The sequence below is a fragment of the Salvelinus fontinalis genome, chromosome 4 (genome assembly GCF_029448725.1).
Source record: "Salvelinus fontinalis isolate EN_2023a chromosome 4, ASM2944872v1, whole genome shotgun sequence".
Taxonomy (NCBI): Eukaryota; Metazoa; Chordata; class Actinopteri; order Salmoniformes; family Salmonidae; genus Salvelinus; species Salvelinus fontinalis.
Window position 1 is genome coordinate 44,262,653 of NC_074668.1, and position 15,068 is coordinate 44,277,720.

The window sequence follows — 15,068 nt, forward strand, 5'->3', positions numbered from 1 at the left end:
AGAGCCCTTTGTTCCCCGTGGTTCACAGAGCACTCCATGCCTTTGTGCAACAACCCCAGCGGAACAGCCATGGCCTGATAACACAGTGGGCATAAAGACCAGACCATGAAAATGTTGATACATCAGTGTCCATAGACCACCAACACTCCAACTGCATTAGGTAGCAAGTTATGGTCGCTAGAGTATGCTAGCTAGAGACCAACAGCTTCATAAGAACCAAGTAGCGTTGTTGTTCATTACCAAGCCCCCTAACACAGCATCAACAACAAGATAGCCGAAGGAGCTTCAGAGTTAGTGAAAAGGCTAGGGCGCCCTGTGGTGGAGGCGGGCTTTGAAAAGTCATGTCTGAGCAGAAACCTCAAGAGAGAGAAAGATGGGAGAGAGAAGAGACAGGCATGGCTCAGCATAGGCACCAAAAGCAAGTGTATAGTGCGCCCTCCATAGACCCTAAACGTTAATGATGTGAAGGCAAAAAATATAACTCTGGAACAGGCCTAGAGTAGAGATTCAGATGAAATACAGTAGATGGAATAGAGAAGTGGTCACCAACCTTTTCTGAGTCAAGATCACTTTCGCAGTCTTAAAAGCAAGCAGAGATCCACCGCTCAGATTTGTTTTAAACATTACTTACAAAATTTAACAAATCAAATCGTATTTGTCACATGCTCCGAATACAACACGTGTAGACCTTACAGTGAATTGCTTACTTGAAAGCCCTTAACCAACAATGCAGTTTTGAGGGGAAAAAAGAAATAGAAAAAAAGGATAAAAGTAACAAATAATTCAAGAGCAGCAGTAAAATAACAATAGTGAGGCTATATACAGGGGGTACCAGTACAAAGTCAATGTGCGTGGGCACCGGTTAGTCGAGGTAATATGTACACTAACGTTTAAAAGTCTGGCGTTACTTACAAATGTCCTTGCTTTTGAAAGAAAAGCTCATTTATTGTCCATTAAAATAACATCAAATTGATCAGAAAAACAGATGGTACCTGCAACAATTAACATTGTTAATGTTGTAAATGACTATTGTAGCTGGAAACGGCAGATTTTTTTATGGAATATCTACATAGGCCCATTATCAGCAACCATCACTCCTGTGTTCCAATGACACATTGTGTTAGCTAATCCAAGTTTATCATTTTAAAAGGCTAATTTATAATTAGAAACCCCTTTTGCAATTATGTTAGCACAGCTGAAAACTGTTGTTCTGATTAAAGAAGCAATAAAACTGTCCTTCTTTAGACTAGTTGAGTATCTAGAGCATCAGCATTTGTGGGTTCGATTACAGGCTCAAAATGGCCAGAAACAAATAACTTCCTTCTGAAACTCGTCAATCTATTCTTGTTCTGAGAAATGAAGGCTATTCCCATGCGAGAAATTGCCAAGGAACTGAAGATCTCATCTACGATCATCCACCTCCCTTCATTCACTTCCGGAAGTTTTCTCGAAAGATGAGGGAACCATTCCTTCGCCTCATTATAACATCTTTGGTCTGACAGATTGTGACACCCAGAATGCATTGTATAATGTCAACAAACATGGCACCACACATAGCTGGCAAATAGCTATGCTAATTCTGATCAGTACAACACTCAAAAAAGTATTTTGCACACATCATATTTGTCCATTACAATATTTGCAATAATCGGAATGCATGTCACCAGTACATGAAAACATGTGAATAAAACTGTAAATACATTATGCTCCATACATACATACATACATACTGAATGCTCCTACAAAAGAAACGACAACACGATATACAGAATATCAGGAACTCTGATAGGAACGCACACATGTCCAAAGTTATTATTTGTAAGGAAAACATCAAGGAAGGCAAAGCGAGCACCAGCAAGAAAATGCTCCAATTCTCGCAAGACCGCGCAAATATATGCATACCTGATCTGCGCAAACAAGCGTGAAGTGCGGTGGGCTCTCCTCGAAGAGAGAAGTTGATCCTGCTCAGTAAAGCCTCAAACATAAAGTTGAAACATAGCCTATAGATAATTAGCAGGCAGCCATCCCCTCCGACGCCATCTTCCAGACATTAACCTCACAAAAACAGTTCTGTAGAAATGAGGTTTGTGCAATAGGCCTAATACATTATCACAGCATAGCCTGACAACATTGTTATTCTCAGACCATATTATATTTCAAAACTCAAACTTTGATAACAAAATAGATCAGTTGGTGGAGTAATTGCGAGGCACAGCTGAGCATAAATTGAAATAAGTTGCTTTGCATTTTACTGGACTGATGGTACCTGCATCTGATGGTCATGGTGCTTCAAGACAACTGGGTGGAAGAATATATACACTACCGGTCAAAAGTTGTAGAATGTTCCATTTTCTACATTGTAGAATAATAGTTGAAGACATCAAAACGATGAAAGAACACATGGAATCATGTAGTAAGCAAAAAAAAGTGTTAAACAAATCAAAATATATGTTATATTTGAGATTCCTCAAAGTAGCCACCCTTTGCCTTGATGACAGCTTTGCACACTTGGCATTTTCTCAACCAGCTTCATGAGGGAGTCACCTATTATTATTATTATATTATTATATTATACCTAGAATGCATTTAAATGAACAGGTGTGCCTTGTTAAAAGATAATTTGTGGATAAGGATAAATTCATTAGAGTTAACAGCCTCAGAAATTGCAGCTCAAATAAATACGTCAAAGAGTTCAAGCAACAGACACATCAAATCAAATGTATTTATATAGGCCTTCTTACATCAGCTGATATCTCAAAGTGCTGTACAGAAACCCAGCCTAAAACCCCAAACAGCAAGCAATGCAGCAATGCACATCTCAACATCAACTGTTCAGAGGAGACTGTGGGAATCAGGCCTTCATGGTCGAATTACTGCAAAGAAACCACTACTAAAGGACACCAACAAGAAGAGGAGACACAAGCAAAGTGTATATAGAAAGAGGTCAAATGCTGACGTCAGTGATCTTCAGGTTGGAATTCCGAAAATCTTGAGTTGCAACGCGACTGTCTTATGCACAAATTCACGCTGTTCCTATGATCAGAGAAAGTTAAATATTCCCCGATATTAAAACACACACAACGAGCTGCTACTAAAAATGCAGGCCTATCGATACACTTGGCTACTAATTCATAGCAGCTGCAGCGTGAGTGGTCGTAGTACCACTCGCCCTGCAGCTGCAATGAATTAGTAGCCAAGTGTATCGATAGGCGCATATTATGGTTTGCAATGGTGTTGAATAAAAACAGTGTTGACAGTTCTGAATAAAAACTTAAGCATGAACTCACTCATAGAAACAGCAGCCCTTTGCTGTATTCTTTGACAGTCTCTCAGGTCATGGTATTTAAAAGTTATTCAATCTCATGTGGGCTTTGATGGAAGCTGTAGCCACGGTGATTTGAGTTGAGTTATCCGATTGGCCGGCTTCTGAATCAAGTGCAAACTGCGTAACACGAGAAAAAAAAGGAAAGGAGCGCAAGCCTTTATCTTTGGCTTTTCTACAGAAATGTTTGGTGATCGACTAGGAATGCCTTGAAGATCGAGCAGTCGATCACGATAGACCAGTTGATGACCACTGGAATAGAGTGTATACTAATGAAAACGCTATGACATCATCTGAAAATATGTGTTGCAGCTGATTTCGAACAGTCCATTTAGAAAGCAAAGACCTCCGGAGTTACTGCAGATCCCATCCAAATTAGAGATTCGGAGTTAAATACAGAGATCCAATAAATTAGAGTAAATGGATTGGAGACATTGTTCTATTGTCTGGTAACCTTCGTAGTTCTGTAATGTGTCTAACATTCCCCTCTGCAATAGCTGCGATTTGGGATAAAGCCTCTTTTTAAAAAGATATCTCTTATCTGAACGTGATAACCCAGGCAGACGTCTCACTCTCCTGTGTGGGCCACCATACAAGACGTCCGACGAGATTCATGTGTCAAAAGAGAATACAAAATGGAGTCAAGCTCCTGCCATGTAGAGATCCCTCCTCTGGGTGTGTTGGTGTGGAGGTCAGCTGTCAGAATACATCAGATTAGCATTCGAGTAGGAAGTAGAAGTCTTCACTGAACAACACCAGGCAGAGAGGCATGAAGGTGTATTCATTAGGGCAGGAAATTGCCAGGGACCTCAAAATACAATATTTTTGTGACATTTAGGCGGCAATATGTATTGGGATTCTCACGATTCTATGTGCATTACCATTCGATACTGTGATTTTATTTTATTTGATATAGCTTTGTATAAGTCTGGCTGCAGAGAGAAAAAGCAATAAAAAGTGGTTTTGATCAGTCATGGAAATAAAAGTGCTGACATGTTGGCTCACTATTTAAAAAGAAGAAAGAAAACAAGCTAAAATACCAGAGTCTTGCCGCAGGTACACACACCCGACTTGCACTTTGGAGTCAAAGTATCAATAAAATATTGTCCCAAATAATCTTTCGATATGTAACTGTATAGATATTTTCCCCCATCCCTAGTATTAATATCATTGTTTTTTAAAGCATGATCTGACATCTCAAGTAACATTGTTTTCTACCTGACTGACTTATCTTTCAGCCTGCTGTTATCGTGCAGTAGCTTCTTTTAGCTCGTACTAACTGCTTAGCTAGGTAAGATTATCCATCAAACTCATTAACTAGTAACATTCCCCTGCTCCAGTTCAGCAGAGATATACCAGTCATCTTCATCTGCCAGACCAGGCTAGACCAAACAACACTAGCAGACCAGACTATTAGGGATATAACGATTTACCGATATGTATCGGTCTACAGTTCAAATGTTTAAGATGCCAGTGCATCGGTCCTCGGAAGCCCAATCTGATCCAAAACCGATTCAAATGTTACAAATCACCGGTTTACTGACAATTTTTACAACAAAAAATCTGCATTATTCTGAAAACACCTCTTACCTGATGTGACTAAATTCATGCACTCTCTCCTTCAGCATATCAAACTTTTATGCATGTAACTGTGTATGACATTGAACTACAAATCTGTTAACTGTGCACACGGTGCAGGAGACGCAGCTGCTTGCGCCAATGAGAGGTAGGCCTACCCTATCACTGTTCTAATATCCGTAGGCTACATCTGCACGGTACCTTCAGCATTAAGATGTTTGTGAAATGGCTTTCGCAACATTAAATCATAGGATTTATTAATTGAGGGACAACCAATGTAATTTGCTGGGTCATTGTTACCAAATGCGTGGTAAAAAAGGGTGTTTTACCGGAGGAGCTGTGTAGGCTCCCGGAGTGGGCCAAACTCACATCTTGGCACATATAACTGCTGATTTTTGGTAGTTCAGTGCATTTTGTCATTTTTACATGAACAGGGTGAAGGTGTTTCATAACAAGGACAGGAATCATTCTTGCGAGCAGCACTGGTTGGAATGGGAGAAGAGAGCAGTTCTCCTCAATAAAGTAAAACGGTCAAAACTATTTGCTTTTGAGACGGGGGTGAAATCCAAAACAATGTTATATTAACTGGCTATATATGGCATAGCTAATTTCTAAATATAAATATTGACATATTAATAGCTAAAAACATTTTAAATCTACTATATTGACAAGTTAATCAGTAGGCGATGAGGATTTCAGATATAAATTGCTGCCCCCCCCCCCCCCCCCAATAAACAGTGACAAATAGCTTCTGTGAATGTGACGCAAAAAAAAGGGTGTCCAAATTATATATCCAACTAAACACCAGTGCTAAGATGCAAACTGCAAACCCGAATGGCAACTCAGGGGAATCACATTAATTCATACCAGTTATTGCCACGGCACTACTGAACACGTCTGACATTTTAATAACAGAATGAAAATCCTAAGGTCTATTTCTTCTATTAATAAATGCATTTCCTAAAAATGAGGCCTACTAACAGAGGCTAGCGCTTCCCTCCTAACCCGACGTGCGGCTTGTTGTATGACTAATGAGAAGGAGCTGTCACTAGTTGTGAAATTGATTACATCTGTGGAAAACCTCATTAAGAGAAGTGTCACACTTTCCATTAGGCCAGAATAGGAAAGTGGGAGAAGGATGAAAGGAGGGAGTGACGGGTGTGGCTGTAAGTCGGGACTTGGGTGTTAACACTGAATAAGGACACCCTTTCTGAGGACATCAAAGGTCCTTCTGCATGTATAGTTGACAGATGGGTTAGTAGGTGGATCGTCTGATCAACCTAGAGCAGCAGCAACATCGCTCATCTTTCTGTACTGTCTAGTACATTTTAATAAGGACAGACATTATAGGGGTGTCAACGTGGCACATCAGCATTGGGAGAGCCATTCTGGGGACACTGAGGTGCGTAAAGGGAGAAAGGGGGTGAGAGGCCAACCAACTGTATTAAAAAAGATATTAAAGCTATCTGCCTGGGAGACAGTTTGACGGGTGTTTAGGAGCTTAAATAAGCTTCAAAACTAAATGAGTCCGTGGGGATGAGGAGGCTGTTCCCAACACACTGTAAGAGCAGGATCTGGAGGCAAAGCCACAGAGATATAGACATGTTACATCATATGTCTGTCTCTTCATGCTTTTCTACATTACTGAGAAGATAAAGGAACCCATTTGGACAGCAGAAAAATGGGGATGTTACGAAAAAAATACTACTATTCACAAGGCCTATTTTAGCTGCATTTATTTAAAACCTCTTCGTTTTTTTTACACCGTTTTTCTTCCCAATTCCGTGATATCCAATTAAGATCTTGTCTCATCGCTGCAACTCCCTAACGGGCTTGGGAGAGGCGAAGGTCAAGTCATGCATGACCCGCCAAACCCTGCTCCTTAACACCCACCCGCTTAACCCAGAAGCTAGCTGCACCAATGTGTCAGAGGAAACACTGTTCAACTGATGACCGAAGTCAGCCTGGAGGCGCCCGGCCTGCCACAAGAAGTCGCTACAGCGCGATGAGCCCCCCCCCCTAACCCGGACGATGCTGGGCCAATTGTGTGCCTGCTCTATGGGACTCCCGGTCATGGCCGGTTGTGACACAGCCTGGGATCGAACCCGGATCTGTAGTGATGATTGATGCAGTGCCTTAGACCGCTGCGCCACTCGGGAGTCCAAAACCTTTCCTCTCTTTATGTTGTTTGTGAGAATGTATTGGGACTGAAAGGCTATGGGGCTGATTTAGACCTGGTTGCTGACGCACAAATCTGGGCAAGAGCAACGGTTGCCAGATTGAAAAGAGGGAGAAGTTATTTACAGCATGGAATTCATAAAACATGAGAGCTTTATGTGGGTTAATGCTGGGAGCACACGCTGCTATTAGGTCCACTCATCGCTATTCAATAGCAACTACAGCACACCCCACTCCTATCAGACTAAGACTATATGGATAGACAATGCCATTGGCAGCTGCCCTCAAGAGCCCATCTAGATATATTTAAAGAGTGATCTAAGACAGTATCAGGGCTGAAAGTAAGGTGATGGCGGTCCGGTATGACGTCCCGGCAAAATAAATACCGGGGGGTACGCCATACCGGTAAAACATGAGCATATCACAGTAATAAAAACGAAATGTTGAGAAAACTGGAAGCTATTATATCACTTATCATTACCACATGTCAGAGGCATGAAAAATGAGCGCATGGACTTGAAAACGGGTGGTATAGCCTACGCTCAAAACTGGACGTGGTTAGATGAAAAACACTGACATTTTGCCAAGGCAGAGACGAGTGTCTGACAACGAGACGCACGCGGACATCAGTGGACGCATACATTCTGGCCTAATGACAATCAGCAAATGTCATTACACTTGTCGTGTTTTGTGTGACAGATGACATTCACCACTGTCTGGAGGCTGGAAATGTTGCGAGTGGATGAACGTCCGCGGGTAGCCTAGTAAAGGAGCTATTGGAGTGAAAACATGAATGGTTGTGTTCATGCCACAATAAAATAAAATTTTAAAAGTTAAATATTAACGACTAGGCTCAGATATATTATTGAATTAATATGGATTCTATATGTAATTATATCATTAGGCCCATAACATTTTTTGGTGCATGCGAGGTCCTGTACTGGGAAGAAATTAATTCTACTTTTACAACTGGACCGTATCCATATATACCTGGAGTTACATAGTGAGCCTGTGTCAATGTTCCCCAAACTACACTGTTTACAGCACTGAATCAATCCCCACTCTTCAATCCCGTCTCTGTACTCTGTCTTCACACCACAGGCCTGGGGATTTACTACTGACCACAAGTCGCCCAGCCACTAGCGCCACACTCAATCAAGCGCCAGTGAATACAACATCATGATTCCTCTGGCCTTGAAGCAATTCCTGGAACAAGACGAACTATGACCCTATATCACAGAACTGAGTGATAGGCTACTCTGTCGTCCCTCCCTGACTCAACCCTAGGACAGCAACACGTTACACTACGGAGACTCATTCGACAGAGAAAACTATAGGGTTACATTTTTCCAAAAAGAAAACTACATAATATTGTTTTGGTTTTCTGAGATCATACCTTTCATAACATGAAGAAATTTGACATTTTAGCCAGTTAGTACCGGCTCTTAACCAGAATGACCTACAATAAGTATGTGTAACTATGTAAATAGAAACAATGAGTTTTTACTGCTTCTACCTACTTACACAGAATGATGATGGATGTGCTTTTTAGGGCTGCCAATGTCTGTTTGTGGTTATTGCTGTCGGGCTTGGGCGGTATACTGTATGTACCTTACACCGGGGTATTTGGAAATAGCCAAGGGATAGTTTTACAATACCGATGAAACTATTTCCTTTACGTTTTTCAATACATTTTAATATTTGATGCTACTGTTTAAGAAAATACCTGCAGTCTAGTTGTGCAATAGGTTAGATAATGCAGATCACGCTCTTCATTTCACCCGTCTCATTATTTGACATTATGAAACATGTACCATAGTTCACCAGAAAACAGTTAAGCCAGTCACGTGTGTGTTTGTAACTGGCACAACGGGAGAAAGCAGGAGCAGTGAGTCCAGCTGTGTATTGACAGTGGTGGAATTTTATATTGAAAGTCAACTGTGTTTTGCTTCAACAGAGTGATCAGGGACATGGAACTACAGTTTTCCTTCACAGAAAATACATTAGCGCAACACTATTTGGCTGGCAGCCACACAAGTAAATTAGCTTACAATAAAAAAAGCTATGTCTTTTTTAGCAAGAACAATGTATGGCCATCATATTTATAATGTTTATCATAGAAAGAGTGTAGCCAGCTACATTTCCTAATGTTTTGTTTAAAGTTAGTATTTTAATAAGTATTTTATACGTGCGTTTACAAAACATAGCAAAACATTTCTAAAGCATATGTTTTTCATGCGTGAAAAACGCAGAATTCCGCATTATAAGACTCTTAAGTTTATCTTGCTAGTTATTATAAGTGGCTGAATTAATAAGATGACTGCATTATATTGTGTTAGCTTTCTGCCATATTTGAGAAGTCAAAGCTCGTCTTCCCCTCTCCCTTCATCTCCGAGCATTTTTTGTGCATGTTTGGCGCCTCCTTGTGTACTAAGCCGGTAATACCGTATATCCCAGTACAAGAGAAGGACAGTTTGACAATATAAAAATCTTGATACCATCCAACCCTATTTCTCGCCGTTCACTCTGCAGTCTGCATGGTCAGATGGTGATATTATGATTTCCACAAGCATTCTATAATTACACTACTAGTTTGTGTATCTTATTGTCTGTCTTTTGCTAGCTAGTTGTGTTAGCTAATGCTAAAAACGAGTTAGTTGGCTAGCTAACGTGCTAAAAGTACTAAAGGTCTGAGCACACAGCTACCTAATATCAAATCAAATTTTATTTGTCACATTCGCCGAATACAACAGCTGTAGACCTTATAGTGAAATGCGTACATACAAGCCCTTAACCAACAATGCAGTTAAGAAAAATAAGTGTTGAGTAAAACAGATACAGTAAGTAACAAATACTTAAAGATCAGCAGTAAAATAACAGCAGCGAGGCTACATACAGGGGATACCAGTACAAAATCAATGCGCGGGGGCACAGGTTAGTTGAGGTAATATGTACATGTAGGTAGAGTTAAAGTGACTATGCATAGATAATAACCAGAGAGTAGCAGCAGCGTAAAAGAGGGGGAGGCGACAATGTAAATAGTCTGGATTTGATTAGCTGTTCAGAAGTCTTATAGCTTGGTGGTAGAAGCTGTTTAGAAGCCTTTTGGACCTAGACTTGGCGCGCCGGTACCGCTTGCTATGCGGTAGCAGAGAGAACAGTCTATGACTAGAGTGGCTGGAGTCTGACAATTTTTACAGCCTTCTTACACCGTAAGAAGGTATAGAGGTTCTGGATGGTAGGAAGCTTGGCCCCAGTGGCTTGCAGTCAGAGGCCGAGCAGTTGCCAACCAGTCAGGATGCTCTCGATGGTGCAGCTGTTGAACTTTTTGAGGTTCTGAGGACCCATGCCAAATCTTTTCAGTCTCCTGAGGGGGAATAGGCTTCATTTTGCCCTCTTCACGACTGTATTGGTGCGTTTGGACCATGATAGTTTGTTGGTGATGTGGACACCTGCTCCTGGGGGCGTGCCAAGTCCTCCTTTTCTCGTAGTCCACAATCCTCTCCTTTGTCTTGATCACGTTGAGGGAGAGGTTGTTATCCTTGCACCACACGGCCAGGTCTCTGACCTCCCTGTAGGCTGTCTCATCGTTGTCGGTGATCAGGCCTATCACTGTTGTGTCGTCAGCAAACTTGATGGTGTTGGAGTCTTGCCTGGCCATGCAGTCATGGGTGAACAGGGAGTACAGGAGGGGACCGAGCATGCACTCCTGAGGGGCCCCCGTGTTGATGATCAGCATGGCAGATGTGTTGTTACCTAACCTTACAACCTTGGGGGCGGTCCATCAGGAAGTCCAGGATCCAGTTGCAGAGGTAGGTGATGAATCCCAGGGTCCTTAGCTTAGTGATGAGCTTTGAGGGCACTATGGTGTTGAACGCTGAGCTCCAGTCAATGAATAGACTTCTCACATAGGTGTTCCTTTTGTCCAGGTGGGAAAGGGCAGTGTGGAGTGCAATAGAGATTGCATCATCTGTGGATCTGTTGGGGCGGTATGCAATTTGGAGGGGGTCTAGGGTTTCTGGGATAATGGTGTTGATGTGAGCTATGACCAACCTTTCAAAGCACTTCATGGCTACAGACGTGAGTACTACGGGTCAGCAGTCATTTAGCCAGGTTACCTTGGTGTTCTTGGGCACAGGGATGAATAGACTTCGGTCATAAGAGACAGCAGCAGAAACATTATGTACAACATGAGGTACAATTAACGCGAAAAAAACAGACACAATAGCACAATTGGTTGAATGCCCGTAGAAAGGGAGCCATCCCCCCAGCGCCATTATTATAGCATGGTACTAGTGCTTGTGAAGGCCTAGATAAAACATGTTGTTTGTGCAATGGTATCTAGTAAAATCAGAGAGGAATTGTTACGAATTCCCTGCCGGTGACTCTTAGCACACCACCTCATTCTCACAGCCCTCTCTCAGGGACACAAACTCTGCAACTTTCGAACTCCAGCATTAGGCTCCCTTCCCCCGTCTAGGCTATGGGTCGTAAACTGACCCTTCACACCACTGCACCTAGCCAAACCGATTGGTTGCTAGAGTTCATGGTTGCCAGGGGCCTTATGACACAGTGGGGTCAGCCAATCACAGGCATTTCTGTGATTGCTGCTCTTGTTGAGACTGAAAGTTGGAAGCAGCCAAACTCATCTCTGCCCTGCACAACAACAACAACAGCTGGACTCATATCTGGACTGGACTTGTGGGATGGTGTGAGGGACTGGTGTGACATTTGAATTTTGTTCGTTAGTTGTTACCATTGTTGTACCCTGCCTCTATGTACAGCTGTATTGTAATATGTGCATGTAGCAAACACATTTTCATACAGTCTTTCCCATGTTAATAGCCTTAATAGCCTCAGTTCTAGTATTGGGTACAGTGTGTTCATTAGCTATTTTTGTTTTGAGTTGGACTGAACAGAATAAAACCATCAGAATGGAGAAAGTCACATTGAAATCACACAGAATTTGGGTTGCCAACCTATGGTCATGAAATACTCTCACAATCGTTCACAAATGCATCGTCAACATCAACAATGAAAAACTCACCCAGGAGAGCTGACATGTTCTGGAAGATTCTCAGCAGCTCTGGGGTGATTGCCGGACTATTCTCTAATGTCACCAACCTGTAGGTTGATAAAGGGATGGAGGAGAGAAAGGAGGGTGCCGAGAGAGAGGGGGGGGCGGATGTGAAATGGAGAAAGAGGACACGAGAGTTAGCGTCACAGAAGCATTTAAACCTGCTGACCAGACCATAACGAAGCCCTAGACTTCCAGTTTACATTAGTAATTTAGCAGACGCTCTTATCCAGAGCGACTTAAGAGTAGTGAGAGCATACATTTTCACACTGGTCACCAGTGGGAACCGAACCCACAACCCTGGCGTTGCAAGCACCATGCTTCACCAATGGAACAGAACAGATAGCACTACAAAAACTGTGTTTGAGATTCAAAATATGTACATATCTATGGCTGGAGAAGAAACGGCAACGTGTCAATGTGTGGCTGAACCATAAAAGAAGAATCTGTCAATGAGTCAATCAAACTCAAACCATGACAATGGTTCATCACAGTCAATTGAGTCAGTCTATTGAGAGCAACTCAAGCTCATTCTAGCACGTCACTGCAGACGTTCTGCCCTTTGAGATGAGAATTTAAAAGCAGACAATGTGCTTGTTCAAAGACTGTCCTGTTTGACACACCGGCTCAGAGATAGGACGCGTAATCCCTCTTATCACTGCTAACCATGTGTAACTAGGCCAACGTCATCGAAAGGCACAACAAAAGACGAGCCACGCTAAGGCCTCAGTGTTCAAGCTTTTGCAAGCCAGACAGGCCTTCCACAATAGGATAATTTACTACAAAATGGCCCTGTAAGGAGAACCACAATTTTGAACAAATTTAAATGTCTTCTTTTCAGAGCTCTAGTCGCACAGGAAAATGGGCAGTGTGTGTTACGCCTACTTTGAACTTATCGTCATCGCCCATCAGAGGGCATGAACGAACGTGAAAGAGAGTGATTGAAGGAAAGAGAACGAGGGAGAGAAGGACAGAGCTAGAGAAAGGGGAGAACAAAAAAACGAGTGACGGACCGCGAGACAGAACACAAAATAGAGTGCGAGACAGCAGGTGGGGAAAAAAAGAGAAGCCGTTGACACAAATGACTCTGTAAATGAGGTAAACACGTATTTCGGTTACAACTGTTTATCTGGGAGGAAGCAAAGGCAAAATCAACGTCACTTAAGCGGAGGGGAGCGAGAGAGAGAGAGAGCGAGAGCGCATAATGGGAGAGAGATAAAAGCAGAGGGAAGAAAAAGAGGGAAAAATCTAAGAGGGGAGTGAGAGAGAGTGCTACAGAGGGAAGGATGGAAGAAAGGTGAGTGCTGTAAGTGCCTGATAAACGTCTGCCTTTAGAAGAGTGACAGAGACCGTTAGTATCAGTCTGCTCTCAGGGCTGAGTTTGTGTGTGTTTGTCTCTGTGTGGAACCGTTTGTCTCTGTGTGTGTACGTACCACAGCTCCAGTCCGTCCTCTAGCAGGTAGACATGCGGTGGTTGCGAGACATCTGTACTCAGCTGGATCACAGGAAGCAGGAAGAGATACAGGTTCTTACTCTCCGCCCCCAGGCCCTGTGATGACATCATACAGGAATTGACATAAGCCTACCACATTATGAGGGGGTAAAGATTACAATGGTGTGCATATGTGTCCATGGCACTACTTGTTTACTGGATTTGTACTTTACTACACAGTATATTGACACAGACCCTGGTTAAGATTGGGCAGCAAATGGACATCAAATGGAAGAAAAAGGACCGAAACTGAGGGACGACCTGGATTTGTCCAATAAGACTAGCTTCCGTTCAACTTTTCAGTTGCAAAAGGTTTTACTACAATTTGCACTAATGAATATGAGCCTACACTAAAAAGCGAAGCTTTTACGGTATTGAAAATCATAGTGTCGGCATTTCAAAATACCCCAGTATACGGTTATTTGCTCAAGCCTCCCATACATTTGCGCGCACGCACACTGGGAGAAGCGATGAGAAACGGCAACGAAGGGCTAAGGGGCAAGACGGAGTGTATTTTTGATTCGATTTTTTTTTATTTTTACCTTTATTTAACTAGCCAAGTCAGTTAAGAACAAATTCTTATTTTCAATGACGGCCTAGGAACAGTGGGTTAACTGCCTTGTTCAGGGGCAAAACAACAGATTTCTACCTTGTCAGCTCGGGGATTCGATCTCGCAACCTTTCGGTTGCTAGTCCAACGCTCCAACCACTAGGCTACCCTGCCGCCCCGTATGTCATACCTGTACAAGGTGAACCAGTGTGGTGAGTATGGCACAACGCAGCATGTTGTGTTCTTCTGATTGTTTCCAAAGCAGTGGCAGGTACTGGACCAGACAGCCTACATATGGCCGGATCTAAGAGAAAACACAATCTGATCAGCAACAACAAACACCAGAGCATTCCATTCAATAGAAACACAAAGGCCTTCATACAATATGAATGTGTAAGCCCAAATCAAATCAATCAATATCTTTATTGTCCCATTTGGGAAGTGTGTGCAGGTCCAGGTGCCAGTTGTACTAGTTAGGGCGCACGTCTTGTACTAACACAATGTCTAACGTGGGAAGTATTCTGAGCCAGACCTAACCATTCTAACTGTTGGATAATGTCCTTCCTTGTAATCGTAGGGTTGGTAGGGAGCAGGTCAAGATATTATTTGTGGTAGCACGATTTCAAAATATCAAGAAAGACTCCAACAGCTTACTTTTCACACATGCATCGTCTCTGTGTACATTCTCTCCTAAGCAGCCATAACAATGTATTCATCCGAAGGACCCAACACAAACAGACTAACTCTTTTCACTGGCTGCTAATGTTCCCTGAAATGTGCTCATTTGCTGCTTGGCAATAAAAGTCAAATGAGTAAATATCAAATTAAGCCCCACTCCTCTAACAGACTCGCAACTCTACAGTCAAGCTCA

General features: G+C 42.4%; 1 protein-coding gene across 1 annotated transcript in view; it reads right to left on the bottom strand.

The window, feature by feature from the left end:
* ipo11 (importin 11) overlaps positions 1 to 15,068 on the bottom strand; it is a 229,252-nt gene that overhangs the window by 125,779 nt on the left and 88,405 nt on the right. The window contains exons 20-22 of the mRNA XM_055920298.1: positions 14,388 to 14,501; positions 13,589 to 13,704; positions 12,126 to 12,202 (exon numbers count right to left, since the gene is read on the bottom strand). Of these exons, the coding sequence (XP_055776273.1) occupies positions 12,126 to 12,202; positions 13,589 to 13,704; positions 14,388 to 14,501 (307 nt within the window). The remainder of the gene's footprint in view (positions 1 to 12,125; positions 12,203 to 13,588; positions 13,705 to 14,387; positions 14,502 to 15,068) is intronic.